General features: G+C 34.5%; 1 protein-coding gene across 1 annotated transcript; it reads left to right on the top strand.

Moving 5' to 3' along the window:
- The first annotated feature begins 1,796 nt into the window (after positions 1 to 1,796).
- On the top strand, positions 1,797 to 24,644 carry LOC128989722 (vesicular glutamate transporter 2-like). Its single transcript, XM_054411737.1, has 10 exons — positions 1,797 to 2,035; positions 14,773 to 14,945; positions 15,765 to 16,004; positions 16,646 to 16,730; positions 16,967 to 17,187; positions 17,789 to 17,935; positions 20,937 to 21,069; positions 22,179 to 22,334; positions 23,236 to 23,321; positions 24,197 to 24,644. The coding sequence occupies exons 1-10, from the start codon at positions 2,023 to 2,025 to the stop codon at positions 24,425 to 24,427; spliced, it is 1,485 nt and encodes a 494-aa protein (XP_054267712.1). The 5' UTR covers positions 1,797 to 2,022; the 3' UTR covers positions 24,428 to 24,644.
- Positions 24,645 to 24,793: the final 149 nt, after the last annotated feature.

Below are 24,793 nucleotides of genomic sequence, written 5' to 3'. Positions count from 1 at the left end.
ACATTTATGTAAATATTTTTTTTATGCCATCATTATTGGTAGCTTTTGTCTAGTTGTCATAAATGTTTGTGCAAAGTTTCCATTTTCGAATGTTTAACCATTCTTAAAAAAATATTAATAATTGAAAAATTAAAATGGCGGCAGTGTGAGTAAATAAGGACTTCTGGACAATTTAATAAGGTATTTATTGTAGATATGTTTCTTACTCATGAACAATGCTCTGAAATTTTGGTAGGAAGTTCCGGGACACCCTGTAGAGTGGGTTATATATATATATTATTCAGAGTTTCCCATAAGTAAAGTGAAACTTGGTAAATGATATATTATTTATTGAATATAATATATTAGATACCAGTTATTATATTATATATTAGTGTATTAACCTTAGTGAATATAAATCGAATGTTAAACATATATTGGATATTTGATGTTCTAAATTAGTAGTTATATATTAGGGGCTATTATCATTTGTATTTTCGATATAGAATATTGGATACTAGAATAATATAGTAATATTACATCATTACAGCTATCTACAACAACATAGTATTATGGGGTTCCATTTTGTAGTCCAGTTTAAACTGAATTAAATATTCAAAACTCATTTCTCGCTGCTTTATGTTCCTTGAAAGTGCTTGCCGTTGTGAAGGACCACAAAAGAAATATTTTAAATAGCTAAAAAAAACGGGGTTTTGCCAAACACTACTCTACCTAATTTATTTGAGAGATAATAGGGATCCGAGTAATTATTAAACTGCTTTTAAGGTTTAACAAATATAATCAAAATTAGTTAAATAATGTATGATTACAACCGTTAACAACGTCGTATTAATTTGTTTGTAAATATAAAAAACTGGTTTATTACCCATAAACTAAATTTGTAATTTAAGATTATTTCTGTTGTCTGAGGATGAAGAGCAGTCCTTGAACTTTCAAAAGTGGTCCTGTCTGAAATATTTACAAAAATACTGCATTGACATTCAGCTTAAAATAAAAATGTATTTAAAATATTAATGATTATAAATAATCTTATTAGGCACAATGACAATAAGTACTGTAATTATAATACTTAAGCAAACGCATTAAAATCAAAATCTAATAAAATATGCAAAAGTGAGTTCTTTCAACAACATTTAGCAAATTTAATCGACACGGCTAATTGAAATTTACCATTGTATCAATACCATGACGTTTACTTTTAAAAATTTCGGGTCAGCATTTAAATAAATCGGTTGCGAAGACTAAGATATTGTTAGGCAAGTCTTTTGACTATACAGTATGCGACAAATTAGGCCTAATCTCATATTCAACTTTTAAAAGTTATACTTTAAACAAATATCATAGTATAAATCAAATATGAATTCCAATTGAAAATATTTAAATATTTTTTTTCCATCAAATAAGGCGTAATTATATTTTTCTAACTATTTCATGTTCTTGGAAATATTTTATGTTTCCAAATTAAATTAATTTTGAAGCAACAGACTTTAAATTTATCAAAATTTTTTGTAGAAACCAAATAGACACACGAGATCTTTGCTGGTTCCAGGATTGATTATAGAAGTTACAGATTTTTTACTACCCCTTTAATTTTCGTATTAGGTTACTGTATTTGCAGTTCAACCGTTGTAGATTAATTATTACCTACTACAGAAACGTACAATACAATTTATGTACTACATTCTCCGCCACGCTTGTATGCGTATTGCGTATTGCGTGTAGTCGCAAGCTGTCCCGGCCGTCATCGATCTTTGGTCGGCGATGTGGCAATGTTGGCAGTACCGGCCGCCGCCGCCGCGCCGCAGTGACTCCGCGTCGCCTGTCTTCAGATGCGTCGCGGTTAGTTTCCCATCGATATGTCTGTATTATTCACGCCACAGACCTGTCAGAGACTATGATTGTTGCACAGCTGTTGAGTTCCAGCTGACATGTGTGGGTGCCGGCGGCTGGGGAAGTCAGTTCGACGCGGGTGTCCGTGGCATAGTGTTGTGCGTCATCTCCGGTCGTGATAACATTATCAACATGGCTGTTTTGGGTGAGTAGAAATTCACTAGTATTGTCTTTCCAGTGTGTAACACACAGTGATATTCGTTAGTAGATTTTTAACCGGTGACAAAAAAAATTGAAAAATATCCACACGATGTGTTCCGATAAAGGAAAACGATCGATTTCAGCAACAATTAATAATTAAATATCTATATATTATTTGTACGTTTCCCCTCACATCTTATCCATATTCACGCTCACACTCACGCGCATGTCCGTCGACCGTGAGGGTTAACACGGAACGCATTGAACCGTTCAACCCCGCCTGACATTACAGACAAGGTTTTTGAGTTGCTAGATTGAATCGCGTAACCAATACCATTCCCTGCTGTACGTGTCTAGTTTGGTAATGGCTTCCAAACATGCAAATCACTCTCTAATAGAGCTGTGTCAATATTAGTTGACATTCTCAGTACTGTAGCACGTGTTTGTGTAAGCGCTCTAGCGGTTGGCATTTCGCTTACGCTAGCGAATAGCAAAACTATCTTGTAGGCCTATAGCGTAATTTGTAAGCTGAATAATATCACCGAATCATTAAGATTCACGTGTAAAAATAATTTATACTGAGAATTGTAGGCTACTTGATTTGGAGTGTATTTTAGATCTTAAAATAATAGTTGATGAATATAATTAGAGAAAACTGGATGATTTACATAGGCCTAAGTTATTTTCACCTAATCCAACTAATTCAATAGTTTCCGATGCACTGATTTGTTATACGCTATTATTATAAGTAGCCTAAATCTAATTGTATTTTGCAACATATTAATTACGGTACGTAGTACATTAAATGTTTGTGGTAATCTAATTCGTAATTGGATCCTTGAATGAAAAGAGATAAATATTTTGTAAACATTGTAAACAAACTTTCGGTAAAATTTCCAGCCAAAACTGCCTTGTCATCACTTTTGTCTATTTTTGACGTTTTATTTCATAATTTTCCAAATAGTTTGTTCTTAAGTAAAATGCTGATTTGAATAAATAAACAACATGGTACTGTAAAAGGGAAAATATATTTGGGTGGAAACTTCCCCGTATAATTAATAATCCACGATAACTAAACTAGGACATGTTTTGTCAGTGACAACGTATAATTTATATGTAAATCATATACATTTGCTGTCTGCCTGTCCTTCCATTACGATACTGGACCAATTAAGTTAACATTTTGCACATATTTAGCCACTGTACCGAGAAGTGTCTAAATAAATTGCCTTTGATATTTTTTTGACAAGTCAACGCTTTTTAATAAGACTTTTGGAAGTGTATATTTATTGGTAAGAAGCAATATTTGATTTGTTTCATCGTCGTATACTATATGTACTTATTTTTATTTAATAATTAAACTCTGATACGTCTAAAAAAATAGAATGATGCTATATTCTAAAGGTAAAACTTCTAGAAATAAAAGTTCAATATTCATAAGACAAAATAAAATTCAAATTAAAATACTTTTAGTTGCAATATTAAAAGAAGCAGGAAAACATAAACATAAATAAAAATATTATTGATGGCAGTAATAATTTAGCAATAGGCCCTACACAATTAAATATCAATCATATGATTAAGTAAAGTAATTTACTAAGACACGTCAATGATCATATGTTCTGCTATGTTTTCCACAGCTGTTTTAGGCCCAAATTGTTCTCTTGCGTCATCATCTCTTTGCGAAGAACTTGCAATGCTTTAGGCGCATTAAAACTACATAAAAATCACATTCAAAGTACTGTAGCTTTGAAAACAGCTTATGTGAATTGTCATGTGCATTTTTAGCTAAATCGAGTTATGTGATTATGATATTTATTGGTACATTTTAATGTTTGAGGCATTTAAACGTTTTAGTATTGCTATATTTGCTATCATACCACTAAAATGTAAATTTCCCCAATAAATAATAGTAGTTGCTTACTGGATCAGAAAACAACAATAAAAGTCAGTAGAAGACTGCTCAATATATTACAACCATGTCAATGAATTTTCATGTTTTGATTCCGTGTTTATAACATTAAAACCTGTATGTGGTTAAGAACATTTCAGATCTCTATCATCAAGAATGCTGTTTATCATATGAACTTGATTTGATTTAGTTCAAACGAAAACAAAAAAATCAGAAATTTTTGGAAATTGTAAACACTTATTGTTGGAGCTTGCATGATACCTACGAATAAAGAATTAATCGTAATTCGTAATTTCTTAAATAATGCCATAGTGAAAGGGTAAAAACATAATAAAAGTAAAATGGTACCCCTTTCGCAGCAAACCTGCAGACTAAGCGAATTTCAACTTGTTTGATTACATGTTTACAAAAATATTTCCATAAATAAGACATATTTATTCCGAATTTAAAAACATTAGATTTGACGAGTGCTTAGGTTTGCTGCTACGAGGAAGGTAAAAAGTATTTTTTGGCCAAACGTCAATACTATATGATGAAATAAATAAATTTGCTAAATTTTATCAACATATTTAAGTTTAACGAGTACCTAGGTTTGCTGCTACAAGGAAACTAATAAGTGATTAAAAACATATTAATAGCTTAGTATAAAATAAATAAATTTGCCAAGTTTGATCAAAATATATCCATAAACAAGCAAACTACAACATTTTACAATATTCTCCATACGAATAACATTGAAATTATAAATTTACAATTTTTGAATTTTCTCCGTTACCAATAACCGTACAAAAATACTTTGGTACACTAAATTATTTGTTTGTTTTTTAAGCTCTTTAAAAAGGTATTTAGAGAAATTGGGAAATTTTGTGTTTTTTTGGTCAAAAATGAGAAAAAACCCATTTTTACCCCATAAAACCCCCCGTAAAACCCCGTTCCCATGGTCCGATCATGCTGGTTCACGAACTTGTTCGAATAAATGTAAGTTTACATGATTATACCAAATTTCATCAACATCTGAACATTTTTCCTCGAGTTATCGTTCATTGTTAGGAACATAAATAAAAAAAATAATATAGCCTATATATTAATTTGAACGGACGGTATATTTGGCCTCTGGGGGGCCTCAAAACGAAAAAGTAAATCGGCCCCGGGTCCAAGACTTACCATGAGACCTACGGTAACAGCTCTTTCCCTAAGGGAAATTCGCTAAAAACAGCATAATGAAAATATGGTAGGTACTGTAATAGAAGAGGAAATGGTAAAACGTCACGTTAATAATGATTACTTAATAAAAGTGAAGGAATAAATGTTATCCATCTCTATAAAAAATCAGAATCGAAGTATTTTGTTTTAAACAAGTTATAAAACAACTTACAACTTAAACTTACTTTTTAGTAGTTACTAAACAACTTACGTTTTATTTTTATATTGGATTTAGTTGCAAAGTACACCGGTACCAAACCTTAAATGTGTTTTTGAGAGAGTTTCTAATCTGTTTACAATCTATATATTAATTTGAAACTGTTTTTCTTTGTGACAGCTAATTTGAGAGAACGGCTGGGCGTAGAAACTCGGTAGGGGTCTCTAAAGAAAGGTCTTGGTCTGTAGATGAGCCATCAAAAGAGAAACGTGGTAAATTCCCTTGGGGCTCTGCCCCAGTCGCCTTTAAATTCCCATCCCATGTTATTCTTATGGAGGAAAAACTGGTTTTTGTCACAGCTAATTTCAGAGAACGGCTGGGCGTAGAAACTTGGTAGGGGTCTCTAAAGAAGGTCCTGGTCTGTAGATGAGCTATCTAAAGAGAAACGAGGTAAATTCCCTTGGGGCTCTGCCCCAGAGGCCTTTGAAGTTCCCTCTTCAGATTTGTTTACAATCTATATATTAATTTGAAACTGTTTTTCTTTGTGACAGCTAATTTGAGAGAACGGCTGGGCGTAGTTGTCGATGAGCCATCAAAAGAGAAACGTGGTAAATTCCCTTGGGGCTCTGCCCCAGTCGCCTTTAAATTCCCATCCCATGTTATTCTTATGGAGGAAAAACTGGTTTTTGTCACAGCTAATTTCAGAGAACGGCTGGGCGTAGAAACTTGGTAGGGGTCTCTAAAGAAGGTCTTGGTCTGTAGATGAGCTATCTAAAGAGAAACGAGGTAAATTCCCTTGGGGCTCTGCCCCAGAGGCCCTTGAAGTTCCCTCTTCAGATTTGTTTACATTACGGCCATATGCATAAATTATCACTACTCTCTAATGAAACAGCTGTTAATATTTAAATTGTGATTTACTAAATCTGTCAAAATGAAGTATTTGCAATGATTTTTTCAGATTTTAAAATTGATTTTCTTTTGCATCGTGTCATGTTTTGCAATACTGTATAATGTTCTATTACCAAATCAGTGGAATATATCTCAGTAACTCTTAAGATTATTTCTTATGAAGTTAACTTATATCTATTGTATTTTGGTTTTGGTTTCTACATTTTTTACCACTTGGAGATTGTACTTAGGCGTGTTGTACGTAGACGATATTCTTTGGCGTATTGTATCTGTAGACGATACTTGGGTTGGTGTAATTATTACAATGGGAGAAAGCGAGAAATTCTGGACAATTTATACTCAAAATAAAATAGAATTAACACTGTATTACATTTCTTGAGCAATCATTGAAAGAGCCGATTTGCAAACAATGGAAATAGTAAAGTCATAGAACACAACCAAGTAGAAGAAATAAAAATAAAGTTTTTTTTCATTTATAATCGTTATTACAGACAACCTAATGCGGGCTATGCGGCTATGAATGGGAAACATTTGTAGAAAACACTAAAAAACAATATCAACTTTTGAAAAAAGATAAGATATTTACAAACAAATTTGATTATGTCTAACTGTACACATCGCGTGAGTTTTAATGAATATTGAATATTGAATTGAATACAGAAAAATCCATATTCTTCGAGTCCACTCTTATAAAGTCATCGGAAATTATGACTGTTATTCGTTTTAAAATAACGCCTGTAATGCTTCACAATTGCTCGAATTCGAGCAACAGGTACACTAGTCTACTTTAATTACAAATTACAACTGAATATTCGCCGGATATGATTCGAGAAGCAACATAGGTTAATCTTTAAAAACACAAAATTGACGTGGAATAATTATTTGTTCTAAGAATTTGTATTTCAACTTAATTTTAGAGTAGAGTTGAACAGTTTTTGCGTTAACAGTACTCACTGGGTTACACTCTGCAGCAAAGCTACAATCTTCAATTCACTGTACAATCGACTTTCCATTTCATTATACTTTTCAAAATTGAAATTTGAATTGTAATTTACATCTCAGAATAGCCAACAAGGACAATATTTACGTCACTTTCGTCTGGTTTTCCAGTTGTCTAGCTTCGTCTACCTAAATTCATTATTACAATTTAAAGATTTTATTTATCTTGTAGCTTCTCTGGCGATTGTTAAGATAATTGGGTTTTGTTCCTAAATTGTAAATTCTCATATTTAAGTTGAATGAATTTGGAAATAAGGAAAAGATTAGAATTGTAGAACCCGTTAGGCCTAATCCTCTTAGCTCGTCTTAGTTCAGTTAATTGTACGGACAGTAAAAACTGAAGTGGTCCCAGGTTTAGGTCTTACCATGAGACCTACGGTAATAGCTTATTCCGATATTCCGTATGGGGAATTCACTAAAAATACTTAACTGCATTCCATACAAGACTGTCGGCACTTTGAAGAGCTCTCAACACTTAATTAATCATTGTACGTTAAACGAGATTGATCTTATAAAGTCAGCTGATAAAACATCTGTCGTTGTTCCCTCTATGAGGGGATATAAACATTGACTTTAGATAACGGAGAAAATATTCTATCAGTGTAGACCTGCTGTGTTCAATGTTTTTATTCAAATTGAACAAGTTGTGAGCCTTTCTTCTCATGGTTTTCGATAGTGTGACAGATATTCTATGCAAACTGGACATAAAAGTCCATTTTAAATGTTTTCGGTTCAGCAATAGTTTTGTGTATCTAGTGTCCAAAGTGGCACTTTGCTGCACACGAGGTAAATGTTAACGCACGAGCCGCATGCGAGTGTGGAAAGTTTCTCTAGTGCTGCAAATGCACTTAGAACTCGCGATACACATTATATTTATCATACAGTTACTATAAAGTATATAAATAACAAGTCTTTTTATATATTTTTTCACTGTACAACTCGTTTTTAGGTTAGGTTAAATAGAAGCGTTGAACCATAGATAAAACATAGTACTTAAATAGTACATAAATAAAGGTTTACTTATAATGTTTCATTATACAATTAATTTTAAATTTTTTTATTATAAAATTAAACTACCATAACATAACCTAACCGAACCAACCAAACTCGCTGATAATATAAAAAATAAAAATCGAATGTAGGTTTATTAATTTAAAAAAATAGTTCTAAAAAAATAAAGTTAAAAGTAAAAATCACGTCTCATTACAGTATTGGTGTTCCCTCGAGAGTAGAGTGACGTCACGCCCCCCACTCCTTCGCAGAAAAGGTTCTCTTCAGTTTCTGATGAGGAATCAGAGATGATATTCTCCCAAGGCTTAATGCCTTATTAAAATCGTAGATTAAACATACTCTTAAAATTAACCATGAGTCCAAATGCCTTATCTGCCTGATAGTATAGATCCCATGCCCACATCTAGATCGTCAACATTCGTAAATTATTAGCATTTACCAATAAAACCCATTCCTCCTTTCCTCTAGACCATTGACTTTATATCTATAGTAGATATAAAGATGTGTTGATGTGTAGATATAAAGTCAATGCTCTAGAGATCGACGTTTGTAACAGTTCGTATATTCGCCGCTAGATAGCACTTACATCGTCGTCCGCAACAGTTCGTCCAGTTACCGCTAGATACCACTAAAACAAGTTCTTTTAATGTAGCGTAATATTATCAGTAATTTAAATTGTATTAAGTACACTAAACAAATTTGACCTCAGCCAAACAAATGATAAAGTTATTTATTTAAACCCAATTAACAATATTCTGGTATAAAACTGCAGTAGTAACATAAATAAGATGTTTTACTTTTTGACACTCGCAGTGATCTTTGTGTAGCTCGCAGATATAATGTCTTAACTTGTCTCTTCAAGCCAGTTCTTTACAAATAACTTCTTTGACATTATTTGAAAAGCCGAAAGTCGAACCTCTGATTAGGAGGTCGACGATTGGCTTATAAACGCTTAATGTGCAATAACGATTGGAGATTTGTAATCGTTTTAAGTTAAATTTTAAAATATTATACAAACATTCGTTGATGCTATTTTTTATGTTATTTTTAATTTTAAAATCGACATACTGTAATCAGTGTAATCGATATTCATAATTACTTAAATGTTACTTGGAGAATTCCCACTGGTATCGCATCAGCGACGTGGTCGTCAGGTTTTTGTACATTTCTTTTCTTGATATTAATTTATATATGGATTCATTTCCTTTTCAGGGATGCACAGTTTTTAGCAGGTTCTTGAATTTGTTGATAGAAGGCTCTTGCGTGATGTTGAATAATATTTGTAATAGAGGACCATGGCCTTATGCTAAAGGTTGGTTGAATCACTTTTTGTCCGTTTGGAGAAAGTAGTTAGTTGTACTTGTGTTGCTTATAGCTAATTGCAGCATCTACTTACTTTTGCCGCACTCTTTACTTTTGCTGCACTCCAGTATTTCATCCAAACAACAAACAACATAAAACAGTGTGCTTTTATTAGGCACTTAATAGGTTTTAATACGCTTAAAAATAAGTTGGCAACACTTAAAGATACTACGACTAGTACGATCAGTGCCTCTTCGCACACTAGTTACACAAATAACTATTTACAATCAATATAAACTTATCATAAGATCAGCTGATTTGATACCGCAAATGTCCAGACTAAACCTTGTCCACACCAATAAACAAAACGTTATTCGCCCGTTCAAGCCAAAAAGTACATTTTTGCGAGCCATTTGTGTAGGAGGTGGTCATGAACGAACATATCAAAATAAAATATGTATGTTCAATATTTGAGCTAAACCTAAAATATTTTCAGCTACACTCGAATAGCGATGACATCAGTCGCAGCGATAGTGCGGTCAGTCAGTTTCCAGCCAACAATGTATGTATGGTTATTTTAATTTTAGCATGCTAACGAGTTACCGTGCACAGTTCGGATCGTAGCATGTAACGTTTAACACGAATTAAGACTACCTACCACACGTAAGATTGCATTTAAGTGCCACTGTGGATTCTCAATTTGGGTTGCGACAAACAAAATGTGCTGGACGTAGTGCAATCGTGCGGTTGACCGTTGACCCGTGACTCTCACAAGATAGTATTCCATTGATAACTGTGTCACTACACGAGGGAAACATTTATATCACAATGTATGTCAATGGCGAATGACTTAGCACTAAATTACTGTCGTTGGTAAATTGTATCAAAACATTAGTGAAACATCAGGACAGAGACAGGACTTCGTGGCAGTGTACATACTACAGTTACAGTATATATAAAATATTAGACAAATATTTTAGACATATATAATTGTTTTTCCCTACAGTTACCTGGCAAAGTTGGTTTCCTTGCACTGGTTATAGGACGCAAAGTGTCTAATTAAAGTATTATTTGCTGCATTTACATACTTTTGCCGCACTAATTTTGTTGTTTTTATTAGTCCAATTCCTTTGATTTGAGCCATCTCCTATGATTCTACTACTTATTATACGCTTAACTATTTTACTTAAAAATACACAGGTTTGCAAATTGAACAGTAAACCAATTGATTTCAACTATCTAATACGTAACTAAAAAGTCTGAATTATTATGGATAAAGTTATCGCTTGTTTATATAGTGCAGAGTACATTGCAGAATTGACTGGCAAATGAGTAATCCAAATGTAATATTGCTTACTGGCTTATAATGATAAATCACGATCAGCTGTATTGAAGTAAAAAAAAATCAGCAGAAAAATGGCTTCTAATGCTATTCTTATTGAGAACATTTTACGTTATTTTATATCTAAGTGTGTGTTAACATTTTGGGTATTTCACTATTTTTCCTTTCGTCACGGGATCGACAACTTTAATTTGATACCTCTCCCCAGTTGCCCACAATTTTGACTCAAAGAATCGGCTCTCGTAATTAATATATATATACGCTTGAAAATAAGTTGGCGACACAGATACTTCGACTACGATCAGCTGGTGCAGCGTTTCCCATTTCGTTCAACCATAGACTATACTTTCACTTTGGGTGCTATTATCAATACAAGAAACCCCGCTTTGTCAGTTAACTGTAGGAAAATTGTTTCTTCATTGATTATGTACAAAGCTGTGCATCCAATTCCAATCTTTTGTATCCACTTTTAGAACAAAAATGAACGTACAGTGTTCAATGAGTTGCGGCAGAGTGTGCTGACATGAATTAATGATTTCTGCCGAATAATCCAATTCTTTGCCTAGCCAAACGGAAATGACAAATTCTTTCACCATAGAACCGTTGTTATCATAAAAACTATCATATGTGTGTATTTTACGATTATACGACCTTAGATTCTAAAATGAAGCAACAAATCTCTCTGAAACTAACCAAAGAAACAATATGTAACCTCTACAATAGTCACAGATTCATACCACAGTTTACTCCTGTATTCCACATACAAACCCCGTAACGCCGTAACGCATGATTTCCACTTATCTCGGTGATGTTCATGTTACCATGATGTTACATAACTCAACATCTGTGGATGACTCATTGACTGTAGTTCAATTGATATGAATCCTTGAGATGAAACGATCCGTCTCGACGTCAGCTGTTTCTCAGCCACGCCTTCTGTTGACAGTAGCAGTTGGTAGTCCTGTCAATTACTGTCAAGATCAGATGATTCCTAAAATGATCCAGATGTATGGACTTGCCTAAATGTTTCTGTTCGTAGAGAGTATTAAAAGAAACCCAAAAAATAATAATTGGCGAGACACAAGGTGCCATCTTTTTCGCTATATTTTTTTTTAATCTTCTAGTTAACTTTTAATGTTTATTTGATTTCTATGGGCCTTCTTGAATCTGTAATATGTGTGTTGGTTGGTAGAGTATAAAAGAATAAAGATAATATTAATCGGAATACCATACTTCAGGGTATGTTCTCCTTTCCCCTTCTGGAAAATTAAAAAGTACACGTATTGCATTTTCTTATTTTACCCTTGTTCAGACTTTACTCATTTCTGTACATTCTTAATTAATTTTGCTCAATACAAATTTCCAAAATGTCTTCACCTTAGAAGTAATCTGCCCTCCTATATACCACCATGCCTTCCTTGTACCATTCTCTACGAAATTCGCAAGCGTTTCAACATACCTTGCGTTTTATCTTAGAACCATTGACTTTGCACGATTAGATTATATCCATAAAGGTGTTGATGCAATGACAAGTGGTATGATAAGTTTGCGTACCCTTGAATTAGGTCACTAAATATAGAAAACTATCTCAATATTTAAGTTACTGTAACAACTAAATCAGTGTCAAATGAAACACTAAGAAGGTGCAAAAATATCTTCGGTTTCAAACTTATTCAATTAATTATGCAATGTAGCGCATACTTAATTTTTACTTCAAATGAAAACTTAAGGTCTCAAAAACTATTAGACTGTACTTTCTGCCGAAGTGTATTTGTTTTTTGTGTAACTAGTGTGCGAAGTGGTACTTTGCTGCACATGAGAGAAATGTTTACGAAAGCGAGCGTGGACAATTTGTCGAGTGCAGCAAAGGTGATTTACACTCGTGTTGCAAATATTTTTTTTCCTACAATTATTATACGGGAAAGCATAGAAATAGTTAGTCTTTAAAACACTAAACAACACGTTTTAGGTTTAGCCTGGTTTGGTTAAATCCAAGCGTTGAACGAAATTGGAAATACTGCAACAGCTGGTCGTAGTCATAGTATCAGGGTTACAAACTTATTTTCAAGCGTAGGCCTACACGTATTACGTGCCTAATAAAAGCATGTTTTTTGTCGTTTGATGGAATACTGGAGTGCGGCACAATAAAAGAGTGCGGAAAAAGTAAATAAATGCAGCAATTAGCAACTTTCTGTACTTTAAATGCAAGGAAGCCCACTTAGTCAGGTGAATGTAGAAAAAAAACAATATCTTAAAAAAATCGTGCCATATAGAAATAGGTTTTAGTTTTACTGATGGATCTGTCCATTCTCTAAGCTGAATAATAAACAGGTTGAATATAGACAGATAACAGAAGTCTTTGTCTGGCTTACTCATTTCCAATTCTAGTTTAGGTATTTTTAGAGACAAAATCGGAAATAGAAGGACATGATGCGTTGACCTCGCCCCTAACTGTGGCAAGGCTCCAAAAGTGACTCGACCAATATCACTTTTGTTTGTATTTGGCTCTCCTTGAGGAAAATTAATTCTGAACGTTTCCTGGACTTGGTAAAATTTAATTTAGTAAACTCAATGCTCGCTTTGGCTGGTGCATACGAGATATGTATGATTATTACAAAACGTCCACGTTATTATTATCATTATTATTACCAGTCAAGATGGTGACGTAACTTAGATGTGTTTTACCATTGACTATATACCATAACGTTTTACCCAATGAGAAGTATAGAATGGAGTGAGAAGCCTTCTATATCTGTATTACTGCGGATCTTAACTTAACAATATAATAATTTAGTTGGCCTAATATAAAATGTCTGTTGTGAACCTTAGTTGCCAAATTGCGGTGAAACTGTAGTCTGTAGATGTTCTAAAACACCGTGAATTAGTAGCTCAATTATATGATTTAATGCTTAGAAGTTCTGTAGCATAGGACACTGAAATAAAATCAGGTTCTGTGATAACATGTAAACACTAACACTTAAAAATCATGGAACACATGAAGAAGCTAGCTCAGAGAAAACCATTATTGGAATGATTTTAAATTACGATTTTTGAAGCTATATAAATACATTTTCCTACTGCAATAGAATAACGTTACCTACGTTATTGGTTAAATATTTCCGTAATCTTGACTCATGTAAAACAAACAATAATTCACTAAGAAATTTATAGACTAGGTACAATTTTGCATGGCTGATAAAAAATATATTAAAACATTGAAATATTATTTTGACGGACTTTGAAATACGCTGGTTGACTCACCGTCATTTCAATATCTAATCATATGACATTCCTGCTTATCATCAACCCAACCCAGCTGATCGTTAAAGTCAAAATGTGTTTGTTTGTAAATATTAATTCATTTAATTTCATAAAACCATATTACACAACATCCAAAACTATGAATTTTCTCAGAAACATTAAACCTAACATCCTTAAGTATATGGTGATTAACCGGCTACAAGAATTGCTTGTGTAATACAGAAATGTCTAAGGAATTTGAAGGTAGAATCTGGCAGAAGGATGTACGGTAATCAAAGTTGCCTAGTTTGTCTGTTATCCTGACGTAAACAGAGCCTAGACATGCGACCAGTAAATCGCTTTACTAACACACAAACCCTACATTATGTGTATTGTGGTAGATCGATTGAGAATCAAAGACACCTTTGTTTTTGCATATTTTTACAAAACGCCGTTTACACTATGGATGTACGAAAAAATGTACGGTATAATAAACTATCTTGCTACAAAAATTTTAGTTTATGTTTTCAAAAAGTACAGATTAGCATTGTCTACGGTTAATTGTCTGAACTTAGTAAAAAAATAAAAAATATAACAAGTTGTATTGGTTTTGCAAAAATTAAATTAGTGTCTGTGTCTATTAATTTTGTGATACTATTGTTGCAGCGCGGACAGTATTATGGTACATAGTGTTTGCGGGGTTCGCCGTCAACTACATGGTGAGAATCAACATCAACATCGCTATGGTGTCGATGGTCAGCTGGATGTACCTCAAGAATCAGACAAAGACATCACAATGTATCGACCCCGATATCAACGGAACATCAGTCTTCAAACTGGTGAGTACCTCAAGAATCAGATAAAGATATTACAAAGCACTGACCCCACATCAACGCAACATCAGACTTCAAATAGGTGAGTTGCTCAAGAATCAAAGTTATCACTATTAGTGCATTATACTGTTAATACTGTTCAATGAAATGGCGACCATACATAGTAGGTATTTTAAGCCAAGTTTGAATGGAGATGAGTGTAGGATGAGTGGCGCGATCTTGTAGTCTTGTTAGTGACTAAGGCCGACATTCGTTATACACAGCTGTTAATTATTAGCCCATACAGCTAATTGCAACTAAGGGACCTACAGTTTATAGTTTCCACTATGTGGAAACTACTGTATAAACTGTAGGTCCCTTAGTTGCCATTAGCTGTATGGGGGTGTTATCCGAACCACATTTTTCCTTGGTATATACGAATTGGTCTAATTATCAGGATAGTACTGCGGATAGTCGTAGTACTCACTCGTGCGGATGTTAATCCACACCAGGGAGTATCGCATCCACAGTGCATGCCTATAAATATCCACAATTCGTTGACCACATTGACCCTGACATAAACGGAACATCAGTCTTCAAACAGGTGTGTACCTCAAGAATCAGACAAAGACATCTCAATGTATCGACCCTGACATCAAGGAACATCAGTCTTCAATCTCTGGTGAGTAGCTCAAGAATCAGACAAAGATGTCAAAGTCTTATTTGTTAACTCTACGACTTGTTGTTGCTGAGATATTGTACTGTACATACATTCATGTAAAAATGCCTTTATCAGGTTTTCAGATTGCCAAACGAATATCGAATTAAAAACAGAAATGTTTTCAGGAAGAAGACCGAGGGTTTCCGTGGGATGAAACCATCCAGAATAAGATCCTGGGGGCTTTCTTCTGGTTCCATTGGGTCACTCAGATTCCCGGAGGAGTGCTCGCTCGGAAGTACGGAACCAAAGCCATCTTCGGCCTTAGTAACTTCAGCTGCTGCCTCCTCAACTTGCTGATCCCCGCTTGTGCCTATTGGGACTACAAACTTCTTGTAGCCAACCGAGTGATCCAAGGCCTCATTGTGGTACGTGGCTCAGGTCACTGAATAAATACTGTGGAGGAATAATTAAATAGCGCTGTACATTGACACGCTGTATTGGTGGAACTAAATTTAAGAGTGCTCCAATGTCAAGATCCCAACATGTGCCAATCAACCTCTTTCTTGTAATCCCTAATTCATTTAAAATTTTGGAAAGGGAAATCATAACACAGTTCTTATTTACTCCCAAAACATTTACATTTAAGATGAAAATTTGTCGTCAGCATCCACTAACAGCCTCTGCCTCGACATTTTCAATCCATTTTGTCTTCTTTTCTGTCCCTCATAATACACAAAGGTTTTTTCTCAAGTCTGAAAGTTTAGATAAAAAAATCTGACTGCTTATTGTTACCTATTAAAAACTGTTTTGGATAAGTTTACGGTATATTTTAACGTTCGGCAAGTCATTATCCACTAAGTCATTGTGATTGTGATAGGAGATGGTACCACTGTTCTTAATAATTTATGGGTCTCTAGAATTAAATGGTCAAAGTGCCTGATTCAAATACCAGAAGGCCTATGTTCTCTTATTATTTCTTTACAAATGTGATTTTTTTTACTGAATCACATTACACGTTTTCTTTATCTAAATTTAATGTGTAATTTTACTGTACATATGTTCCTAGGGGATGGCTTGGCCGTCAATGCACCACCTCACTGCCCAATGGATTCCTCCCAATGAGAGAAGCAAATTTGTGTCTGCTTATCTCGGTAAATATATTATCAGTATCTGTTCATCACTATTTAAAAAAAACATTTTTCTCCATTAAAGTACCAATCTGACAACAATTAATTTGGGTTGATCTAAATTTAGGTGTAATCTAACGTAACCTACATTTAGGTGCATATGAAGCTATATCATCGCAAAGTGTTGACGATGTCTACTATATCTTAGTAATATATTTAATGTCAAACGAATTTCCGAACTAATGATTCTTGATTTTCAGGCAGCTCGGTAGGTGTGGCCATCACTTACCCTCTCTGTGGGTTTATCCTGAACCACCTGACCTGGGACTATGTGTTCTACGTGACCGGAGTGCTGGGTACGGTGTGGTTCATCATGTGGTGGTTGCTCGTGTATGACTCACCCTCGCAACATCCGTGGATCACAAGTGAAGAGCTCAAGTACATCCAGGACAGCCTGGGCCAGACCTTAGCCAAGAAGAAGGTACCTATGCATTGTGATTTTTGTACTATTATTTTGAATTTTTAACCGTGGATAAAAGATACATGACAAAAGTGGCAGAGGATGACTACAGTTGGTTCATTACAGATCGTTGTTTGCAAGACGAAGGGGTGAAAGTACATGTAAAGCCTATATACTACCGGTACACTCCTTTGTCTTGCAAGCAATGAGTGTTAGTGTTATACAATGTACAACCCTTAAGACCAGTAACATGTTATTTTAAGATTACGTGTTATCTTACAGTAAATTACGCAACAATTGCGTAAAGATAGTGTTAACGAAATGAGTAGAAAATGTAAGTTACGAGCCTTAGCAAGTGCCGTTCGGGCTCTTCCTTGCTCGATACTAGTACATTTCCACCCCAACATACCCGAGCGCACGGATGTCCCATAAGCTTGGCATAGTGTAATAGGTGCTTTGAAAATTACTGTCCACAACAAAAACAAATCGCCAGCACAGCATTTCAGTGATTTGACAAGATTTTATCTTAAAAATTGATAGTGTTTTTTATTCATCATCGTTTATCCAACTATAATTTTGTGCCACTGGAATTCTAACCAACAATCTTTATTGCTTGTTTCAGACCCGGATACCCTGGGGGTCGATTGCCACCTCCGTGCCAGTCTACATGGTGATTGTAGCCCAGTGGGGCGGAGGCTGGGGTCTCTTCACTCTCATGACCCAAGCCCCGACATACTTCAGCGTCATTTTGGGGCTCGATATAAAAATGGTACAGTAGCAAGCTAGACTTGATTACTCACTGTCACTTCACTGCATTTTGGCGGTGAACTATTACATTCCAAGATTTATTTAGATTTTAGGATTTCTTAATGGGTAGTTCCTAAAATGAAATGTTTTATATTGTATTGAATGTTTTGCGTTGTTGTTTATACGCGTATATCAAGTAAGGTCTGATAAGGTAAAGCAGATTAAACCCCCAAATATTGGTGAACATGCTAAGGATGAACACGTCCCTCTTGCACCAGAGGTAACGAACCAAAATTACACAATTTTTTTTCATTGTTTCATTATGTTTTTGTAAATAAAAATTAGTTAGATTTTTTGGAAAGTAAGTAGAGTATTTAAATAACATTTGCATGCAGGAAAAATTATTGTTTTATTAGTCAATAGTCATAGGTTCTGTAGAGAAATGGTTTTAGGAAAATGGTATAAATATTGTTACTTCAATTAATTATTGATCAACTTTGAGCTAGAAATACAACTGGAGTAGCACTGACACAGCAACTCTGCTAGAAAATCGAGACACTGTAAAATGTTGTGATGTCCAAAACCAACTAGGACTCAGGTGGTGTGTGAGGGTTAACCAACTAGGAGATCAGCTCATTGGCTCAATCCCACAATCCCCTGGTTCAAATGTACCAAAAGTATATCGTAATGAACCCCCATATACAAACTGGCCAACATCTCCCAATTTTCTCATTCAGTGCTCCCTCCAGTCGTATCTCTAGCCAGGGGTGCCCATCCCCCCCTAGACTCATGACGCATCCCCCCCCCAATAGAGCACCAGCCCCCCCCCACCATAAATGAGAAACATTATTCCCCCGCCCAGCATTATTTGTAAAACTAAAAGAAGTTTTATTAATTTTTTTAGATATTGAAAATGCAAACCCAGTTAATCTATATAAATAAAGTTATAGTTTCGTCTGTACGTTGCTCAGAATTATACATATTTTGGGTTATTTTTAAGCTTTATACATTAAAGAAGTAGAAACATGTCTTATCTCAATTTATGTCCGTGAGTAACGGCCCAGAGGGCATTTTACGCAGCTACCGAGGATTGGCGAGGGAGTCCTTAGTCATTAAAATATGGCCTCCCTATTTTGGAAATAAAATTAACAGACGATCAAAACCCCAATTTTGTGTGATTTTTTCAAGTTTTTTTCTCCATGTTTACTATTAGTAATTTATTAAATACTAATAATCTGTTAAGAGAACACGTCATATATGAAATTACGAACAGCTGTTTTGATAAAGATTCCTTTTCTAGCTGTCACTGATATGTTTACATAAATATTGTTTACGAATACTGTGTAGGCCCTAACCATTTCCGATCACGTTTGTAAGTAAATCCAAAACCAAGAGAGATTAATAACCGTGTGACTTACATAACGGGTTTGATTTATAACGGGTACTAATATGTAACTGTAAATTAAATTAAATAACTAGCCATCATCCAGATCGGGAACCGGAGATTCTGTGTGTATCTAGTTGTACTTGAATTTTGATTACCGGGAAAAGACCGTGAGTCAGTGTTGTACAGGACTGGAAAACTTATCTTTATATAGGATAAAATTAGAGTTTTATAAGTCACCTCAATTAAAGGAATTTTTTAGTATTGCCAGAATATCTACATAGCGTTTGTAACCTCTGCTTAACGATTTGTCAGCGTCTTTATCTTGATATAACGACCCCCTCTCCCTCCCACATAATCGTTTTGAAACATTACAGCTCCTTTGATGAAAATGAATTGGAAAAATGACTTCAACTTCAACGCTTGCGCCAACAATCGTCTGCTCCGTTTTACACTTCTGTCTGCTGTGCGCTGTATGTTGCAACAGATTTCAGATACAACAGCTGGGGAATGATGACGATATAATGCTTAGGAAACTGTCATTGAGTGATTAGTAACCATGGTAACTTTATTAAGGCTGTGATTGGGCAATGAGTAGGCCTAGATATGGTGACTTGTTGAATTACTGTAGTGTATGAATTGAAGAGAAACCGAATAAAGAACAGAAGAACAACAAGATTGTTTTCGTTACATTCTTTTTTTAAAGTGTTTTTATTATCTCTAAATATAATTTTACACTTTTTTATGACTTACAGTACTTACTATCAATTCCTATGTTGTGATACAGCACCTATGAGTAGCCTATCTGTCTATCATGAGCAGTAGCTTATAACACTTTCTAAGGTTTAATATTTACGTTATTTATAGCAATGCAGTGTTTGGCTAGTTATTTTAGTTGAGTTTGAGTTAGCTATAATTTTAAACGTTGCCGTTTGTACAACTGAACCAACATAAATTATTTGAAATGTCATTATTGCACAATAATAATGATTGTGAAATATTGAATTTCGTTCATGAAAATGCAAATCGTGACGTTAATGGCTGTTTACAGCGTTTTAATGGGTTTGTCATCTGTTTTATACTATATTGGATTAACCGTATTTTCATTAACCCCCTCCCCCCCTAATTAACTTAGGTAATCGAGTATCTAAACAATAGTGTAAAGTATTGTAGCCTATGCTACTTGATTGTATTTTAACGAATTTTATGTCAACAAAGCATTCTGTGGTCGCGGTGTAGCTGGACGTGTCTGCACCACGCGTTATCTTTTTCCGTGCCCTCCCTCTAGACCTCACGTCTTGCTAATGTTGAATAATAGCTTCCTGCACGATTCCTAAACTATCCTAAAATCATATTTTAACTAATTTAATTCAATAATATAACTATTGTCATTATAATTAATCGACTTTCTATCTGGTGACTTCGTAATATATTTTTGACTGTCGTCACGTTGAACTCTGTTGCAATTAACTTAAGCCACCCCCCCCATTTGAAATTTTGCAACCCCCCCCAAGAATTTCAATGACGCAGTCTGCGTCACAGCCCCCCCTTGTGGGCACCCCTGCTCTAGCTCAGTGATTCATACCCATACCATATTTGTAGTTTTCAGAGAATTACATTGACAAATTTTGTATTACAGGCAGGTATTTGGTCAGGCATACCGCATCTGTGTCGGTGGCTATTTGCTCTTGGATTCGGCATCTTTGCGGATCATCTTCTCAAGAAACAAGCCCTGAGCAGAACAAATGTACGCAAACTGGCTGTATTTTTTAGTAAGTTGTTTTTACGAGGTTTGGTTATAGTTTATAGAGCAGCACCTATTTAAATGGAGTACTGGTATGCACCATGTATTCCGATAAAAACTTAAAACAAATATTTTACAGTTACTGTGTGAAAGTAATTAACACATTGAGTGCAAATAATTATGAGTATTGCAATCCTAAAATTAAAAAAAATATATAATGTGATTACTCACTCAAAAATGATGTCAAGGGTATCCAAAGTTATCAGTCTAGATGTCTCAGTGTCGATTTTGTTTGAAAATGGTGACGTCAATTCTGGGGCAGAATTCTCGTCCGTACTGATGTTCCTTGTCCAGCCCCTAACTATTTTTCAGTCCCACAGTAAAATAGTTTTTATATTCAATAGTTCAAGAATCAAGAAGTTTATTCACCATCTATCTATATATTAATAGGCAAGCATGTTTCTTTAAAACCTTTTTTCTCAGCTCGTGTGCATCGCAGGGAAAATCTACGCATACTGTTGGAAAGATATTTTCCTGTAGATGTGCAGAATGCTTTTAAAAATTAAAATAGGCTAACAAATAAGAACAAAAAATTAATTTGAAAACTTCAAAAAATTAACATGGACCATATGGGTTGCCATGATGGTGACGAAATAACAACAAAATGTAAACAGAAAATCAAAACAAATGGAAAAAATTCCAATCACATGTTTTATTTACAGTGTGGGGAGAAAATAGAGAAGTCTGTACATTAATTATTTTTGGTCGAGTTTCGACCACAGGACGACCACTAGTTAATAGTAATACATGATTACAATAGGCTTCAAGCTACTAGTTCTTATAAAATCAATATTTGTATAAAAAATATACAGGTATTTACATTTACGGTGACAGTGGAATATTATAACTTTTGTATCAATGTGAACCCTTTCAAATTAAATTCTTGCTATCCCAAAAACCTTTAAGTAGGTTTGACATTCCACAAAGTAGGATGATATGTATACTTGCAGTATCCAAAGTTAATATAAAAAATGAAATACGTGTCTGTATCTCCTGATACTAAATGATTCCCAATTCCCAACAACTCCTACCCTCTTTGTTGTTCTGATGATGTTAATACTGATTCTGTTGTTTTAGGCAACATTCTGCAAGGGTTGTTGGTGATCGGATTGGCTTACTCCGGCTGCAACTCACAACTTGCCATTTTGTTCTTGATCCTAGCCACAGGAGTGCATGGGGCCGTCACGTCCGGGCCGTTGTCCAATGTAGTCGATATCAGTCCTAACTTTGCCAGTAAGTGAGCTGTTTATAAAAAAGTAAAAAAGATTACTGAGCTGTTCCCAAAATACTCCATTTTGGGCACCCGGGTAAATTGTCATACCGACCAAAAAGTAGTTTTTAGTTTCTTGCTAAGTACTGTGTTTAGTTTTTGTGGTAAAATCCATAAAAACGTGAATAGGAGATATTGATGTATATTTTTATACGGGGTCTCTCAGGGCGATGACAAATTTAAATGGCTGCCATTCTATAATAAGTTTAGATAGAGGCCTCTTTTTTTCACCGATATTATTTTAAACTAATGGCCTTGAAAATGATGTGTCACTTGATGGGGCTTTATATTTAAAATTTTTGAGCAGCCCCCAAAATAACTCATTTTGGGTTTTCAGACGAAATTGGGATACCAAAAAAAGCACACTTTTATGCTAAATAGACATGTGCAGAGTTTGGTTTTCCTGGTGTAACCCATTAAAAAGTTTAATAGGGCGTCTCCAGACTTTATTAACCCTGCATGTGCGTCTTTCATTATATTTCTATTATGTACGGAAGTGAATTTCAGAAGAATAATTTTTTACGTGATGGTGTCTAAATACATCAATAAAATAAATAACACTTTACGGTTATATTCTCCTTTGGAAAATTATGAAATCGTTCTGTTTCCTGAAGCATAGTGTAGCTTATGGTACTTTTATGTTACCCCCACCAAAAATTATCAGCTTATTATCAGTTATATAAACACCTTTGTATGATATGAGACTAGTTAGACTAACTAAATGTGTAAAATAAAATAAGCTGGATGCAACGGTAATGGAAATGTAATTAAGAATTTTAATTGAAAAAGGTGGTATTTTATAATAGCTTATAGAAATTTTTTTTCATAATAATTATACGTTTTAATCACTTTTTTACTTGTCAGGTGTACTCCAAGGTGTCGTAGGGTTGGTGACCAACACACCCGGGTTTGTGTCTGCGTACCTCGTCGGAGAGTTGACATTCAACAATGTGAGTAGTCTACAATGAGCACCTGTTAACGCTTTTAATGCTAGAATTTTTTTTAGAAAAATGCTGGAGTTATTTTTTCCCGAAAAGTGCTAAGCTTGCCACAGGGGCAAAGTCGTGTGTGAGAAAAAGTCGGTAAAAATAAAATTTGTAACTCAAAAGTGCTAAGGAATGATATATCAGGCCTCAATTGTATGAGGAATCAAAAGAAACCATCACTGTTTCGAAACAACAACCGAGTCAACCGAAATGCCCATTTAAACTCACACGATCGAAAGTCGCTTAGCACTTTTCGGATGAAACACGAACCACGATATATCATTATTAGCACTTTTTGGGAAAAAGACCTTATGATAAATCTTTGCATAGCACTGAAAGGGTTAATACATGTTGTATGTACACTAATTAGCTTTATACATAAAAACTGGGATAGTGACATTACACTAATATTTGTTTGTGAGCAATTCCAGTAAAACACTGGTATAACGATACAGTAATCTGGTTTAAAATCACCATGTGTGTCAAAGATTTGTAGACCTACAGAGTGTAGCAAAATAAATTAACCCTAATATTGGGTTAATCTATACAAGTTACGATAATTTTAGGAGGCTACAGCTTAGTAAGGAACAGTCCCTAGCAGTCAGTATCTTCCATGTTAACAAAATTTACTAAGAAACATGCTGTAATTTTTTTTATGTTGAATACCTAGCTGTCTTAGTAACAAAGCTCTCGTCTCATCACTCAAAATTATCACAAATAACTGGGCACCCTATAGTGTGGTGTTGTAGTAAATGTATATACCTAACTTACATCCACATTAAAAGCTGCTGCAGCATTCAACTTATTATATTTAAATAATTTATAACTTATGATTTCAGCAAACATTAGAAAGATGGAAGCTCGTGTTCCTGATCACGTCAGGAATGCTCATCTCCTCAGGAATCGTCTACGTTCTGTTCGCTTCGTCGGAGCTCCAATCATGGAACAGCGAGGCGTCTGAAGCAGAGGAAAAAGAAGCACTATCTCAAAGAGAGAGGATTTCCATTGTTAAAATAAATTCTGACCATTCCAGTAACGAAAACTCAGGAAGGAACGGGACTAAGAGATAAGATAGTAATTATTTATCCCAGTTCACTTGCACCCTTCGTGGGAGACTATTGTTATTGTATAGCTCTTCAATGTTTATCACCACAAACAGTATTATGTTTTAAAATCAAAATGTATACTTAAATAGGTTAAGAAGACGTTTTGTTATTTAGATATGTATCTAGAGTTTTAAGGAAGTTATTCCACTTTTTATGTATAAAACACATTCTATGTTTCCTACTTTCTTGTTGTTATTCAATCCTAACTAATAAACACTCGAGTATTATGCTTGTGTTGAGATGGAGGTGGTGCCGTTAAAGAAGCAAAAATACTAAGTTTTAATCTTAAATCTAATCTCTAGTGTCAAAATAGTAAGATTTGGAACCAAC

This window comes from Macrosteles quadrilineatus, unplaced genomic scaffold, assembly GCF_028750875.1.
Source record: "Macrosteles quadrilineatus isolate MER2022 unplaced genomic scaffold, UCM_ALF_1.0 Scaffold_3__2_contigs__length_128488019, whole genome shotgun sequence".
Lineage (NCBI taxonomy): Eukaryota > Metazoa > Arthropoda > Insecta > Hemiptera > Cicadellidae > Macrosteles > Macrosteles quadrilineatus.
This window is presented reverse-complemented; position numbering and strand designations above follow the sequence as displayed.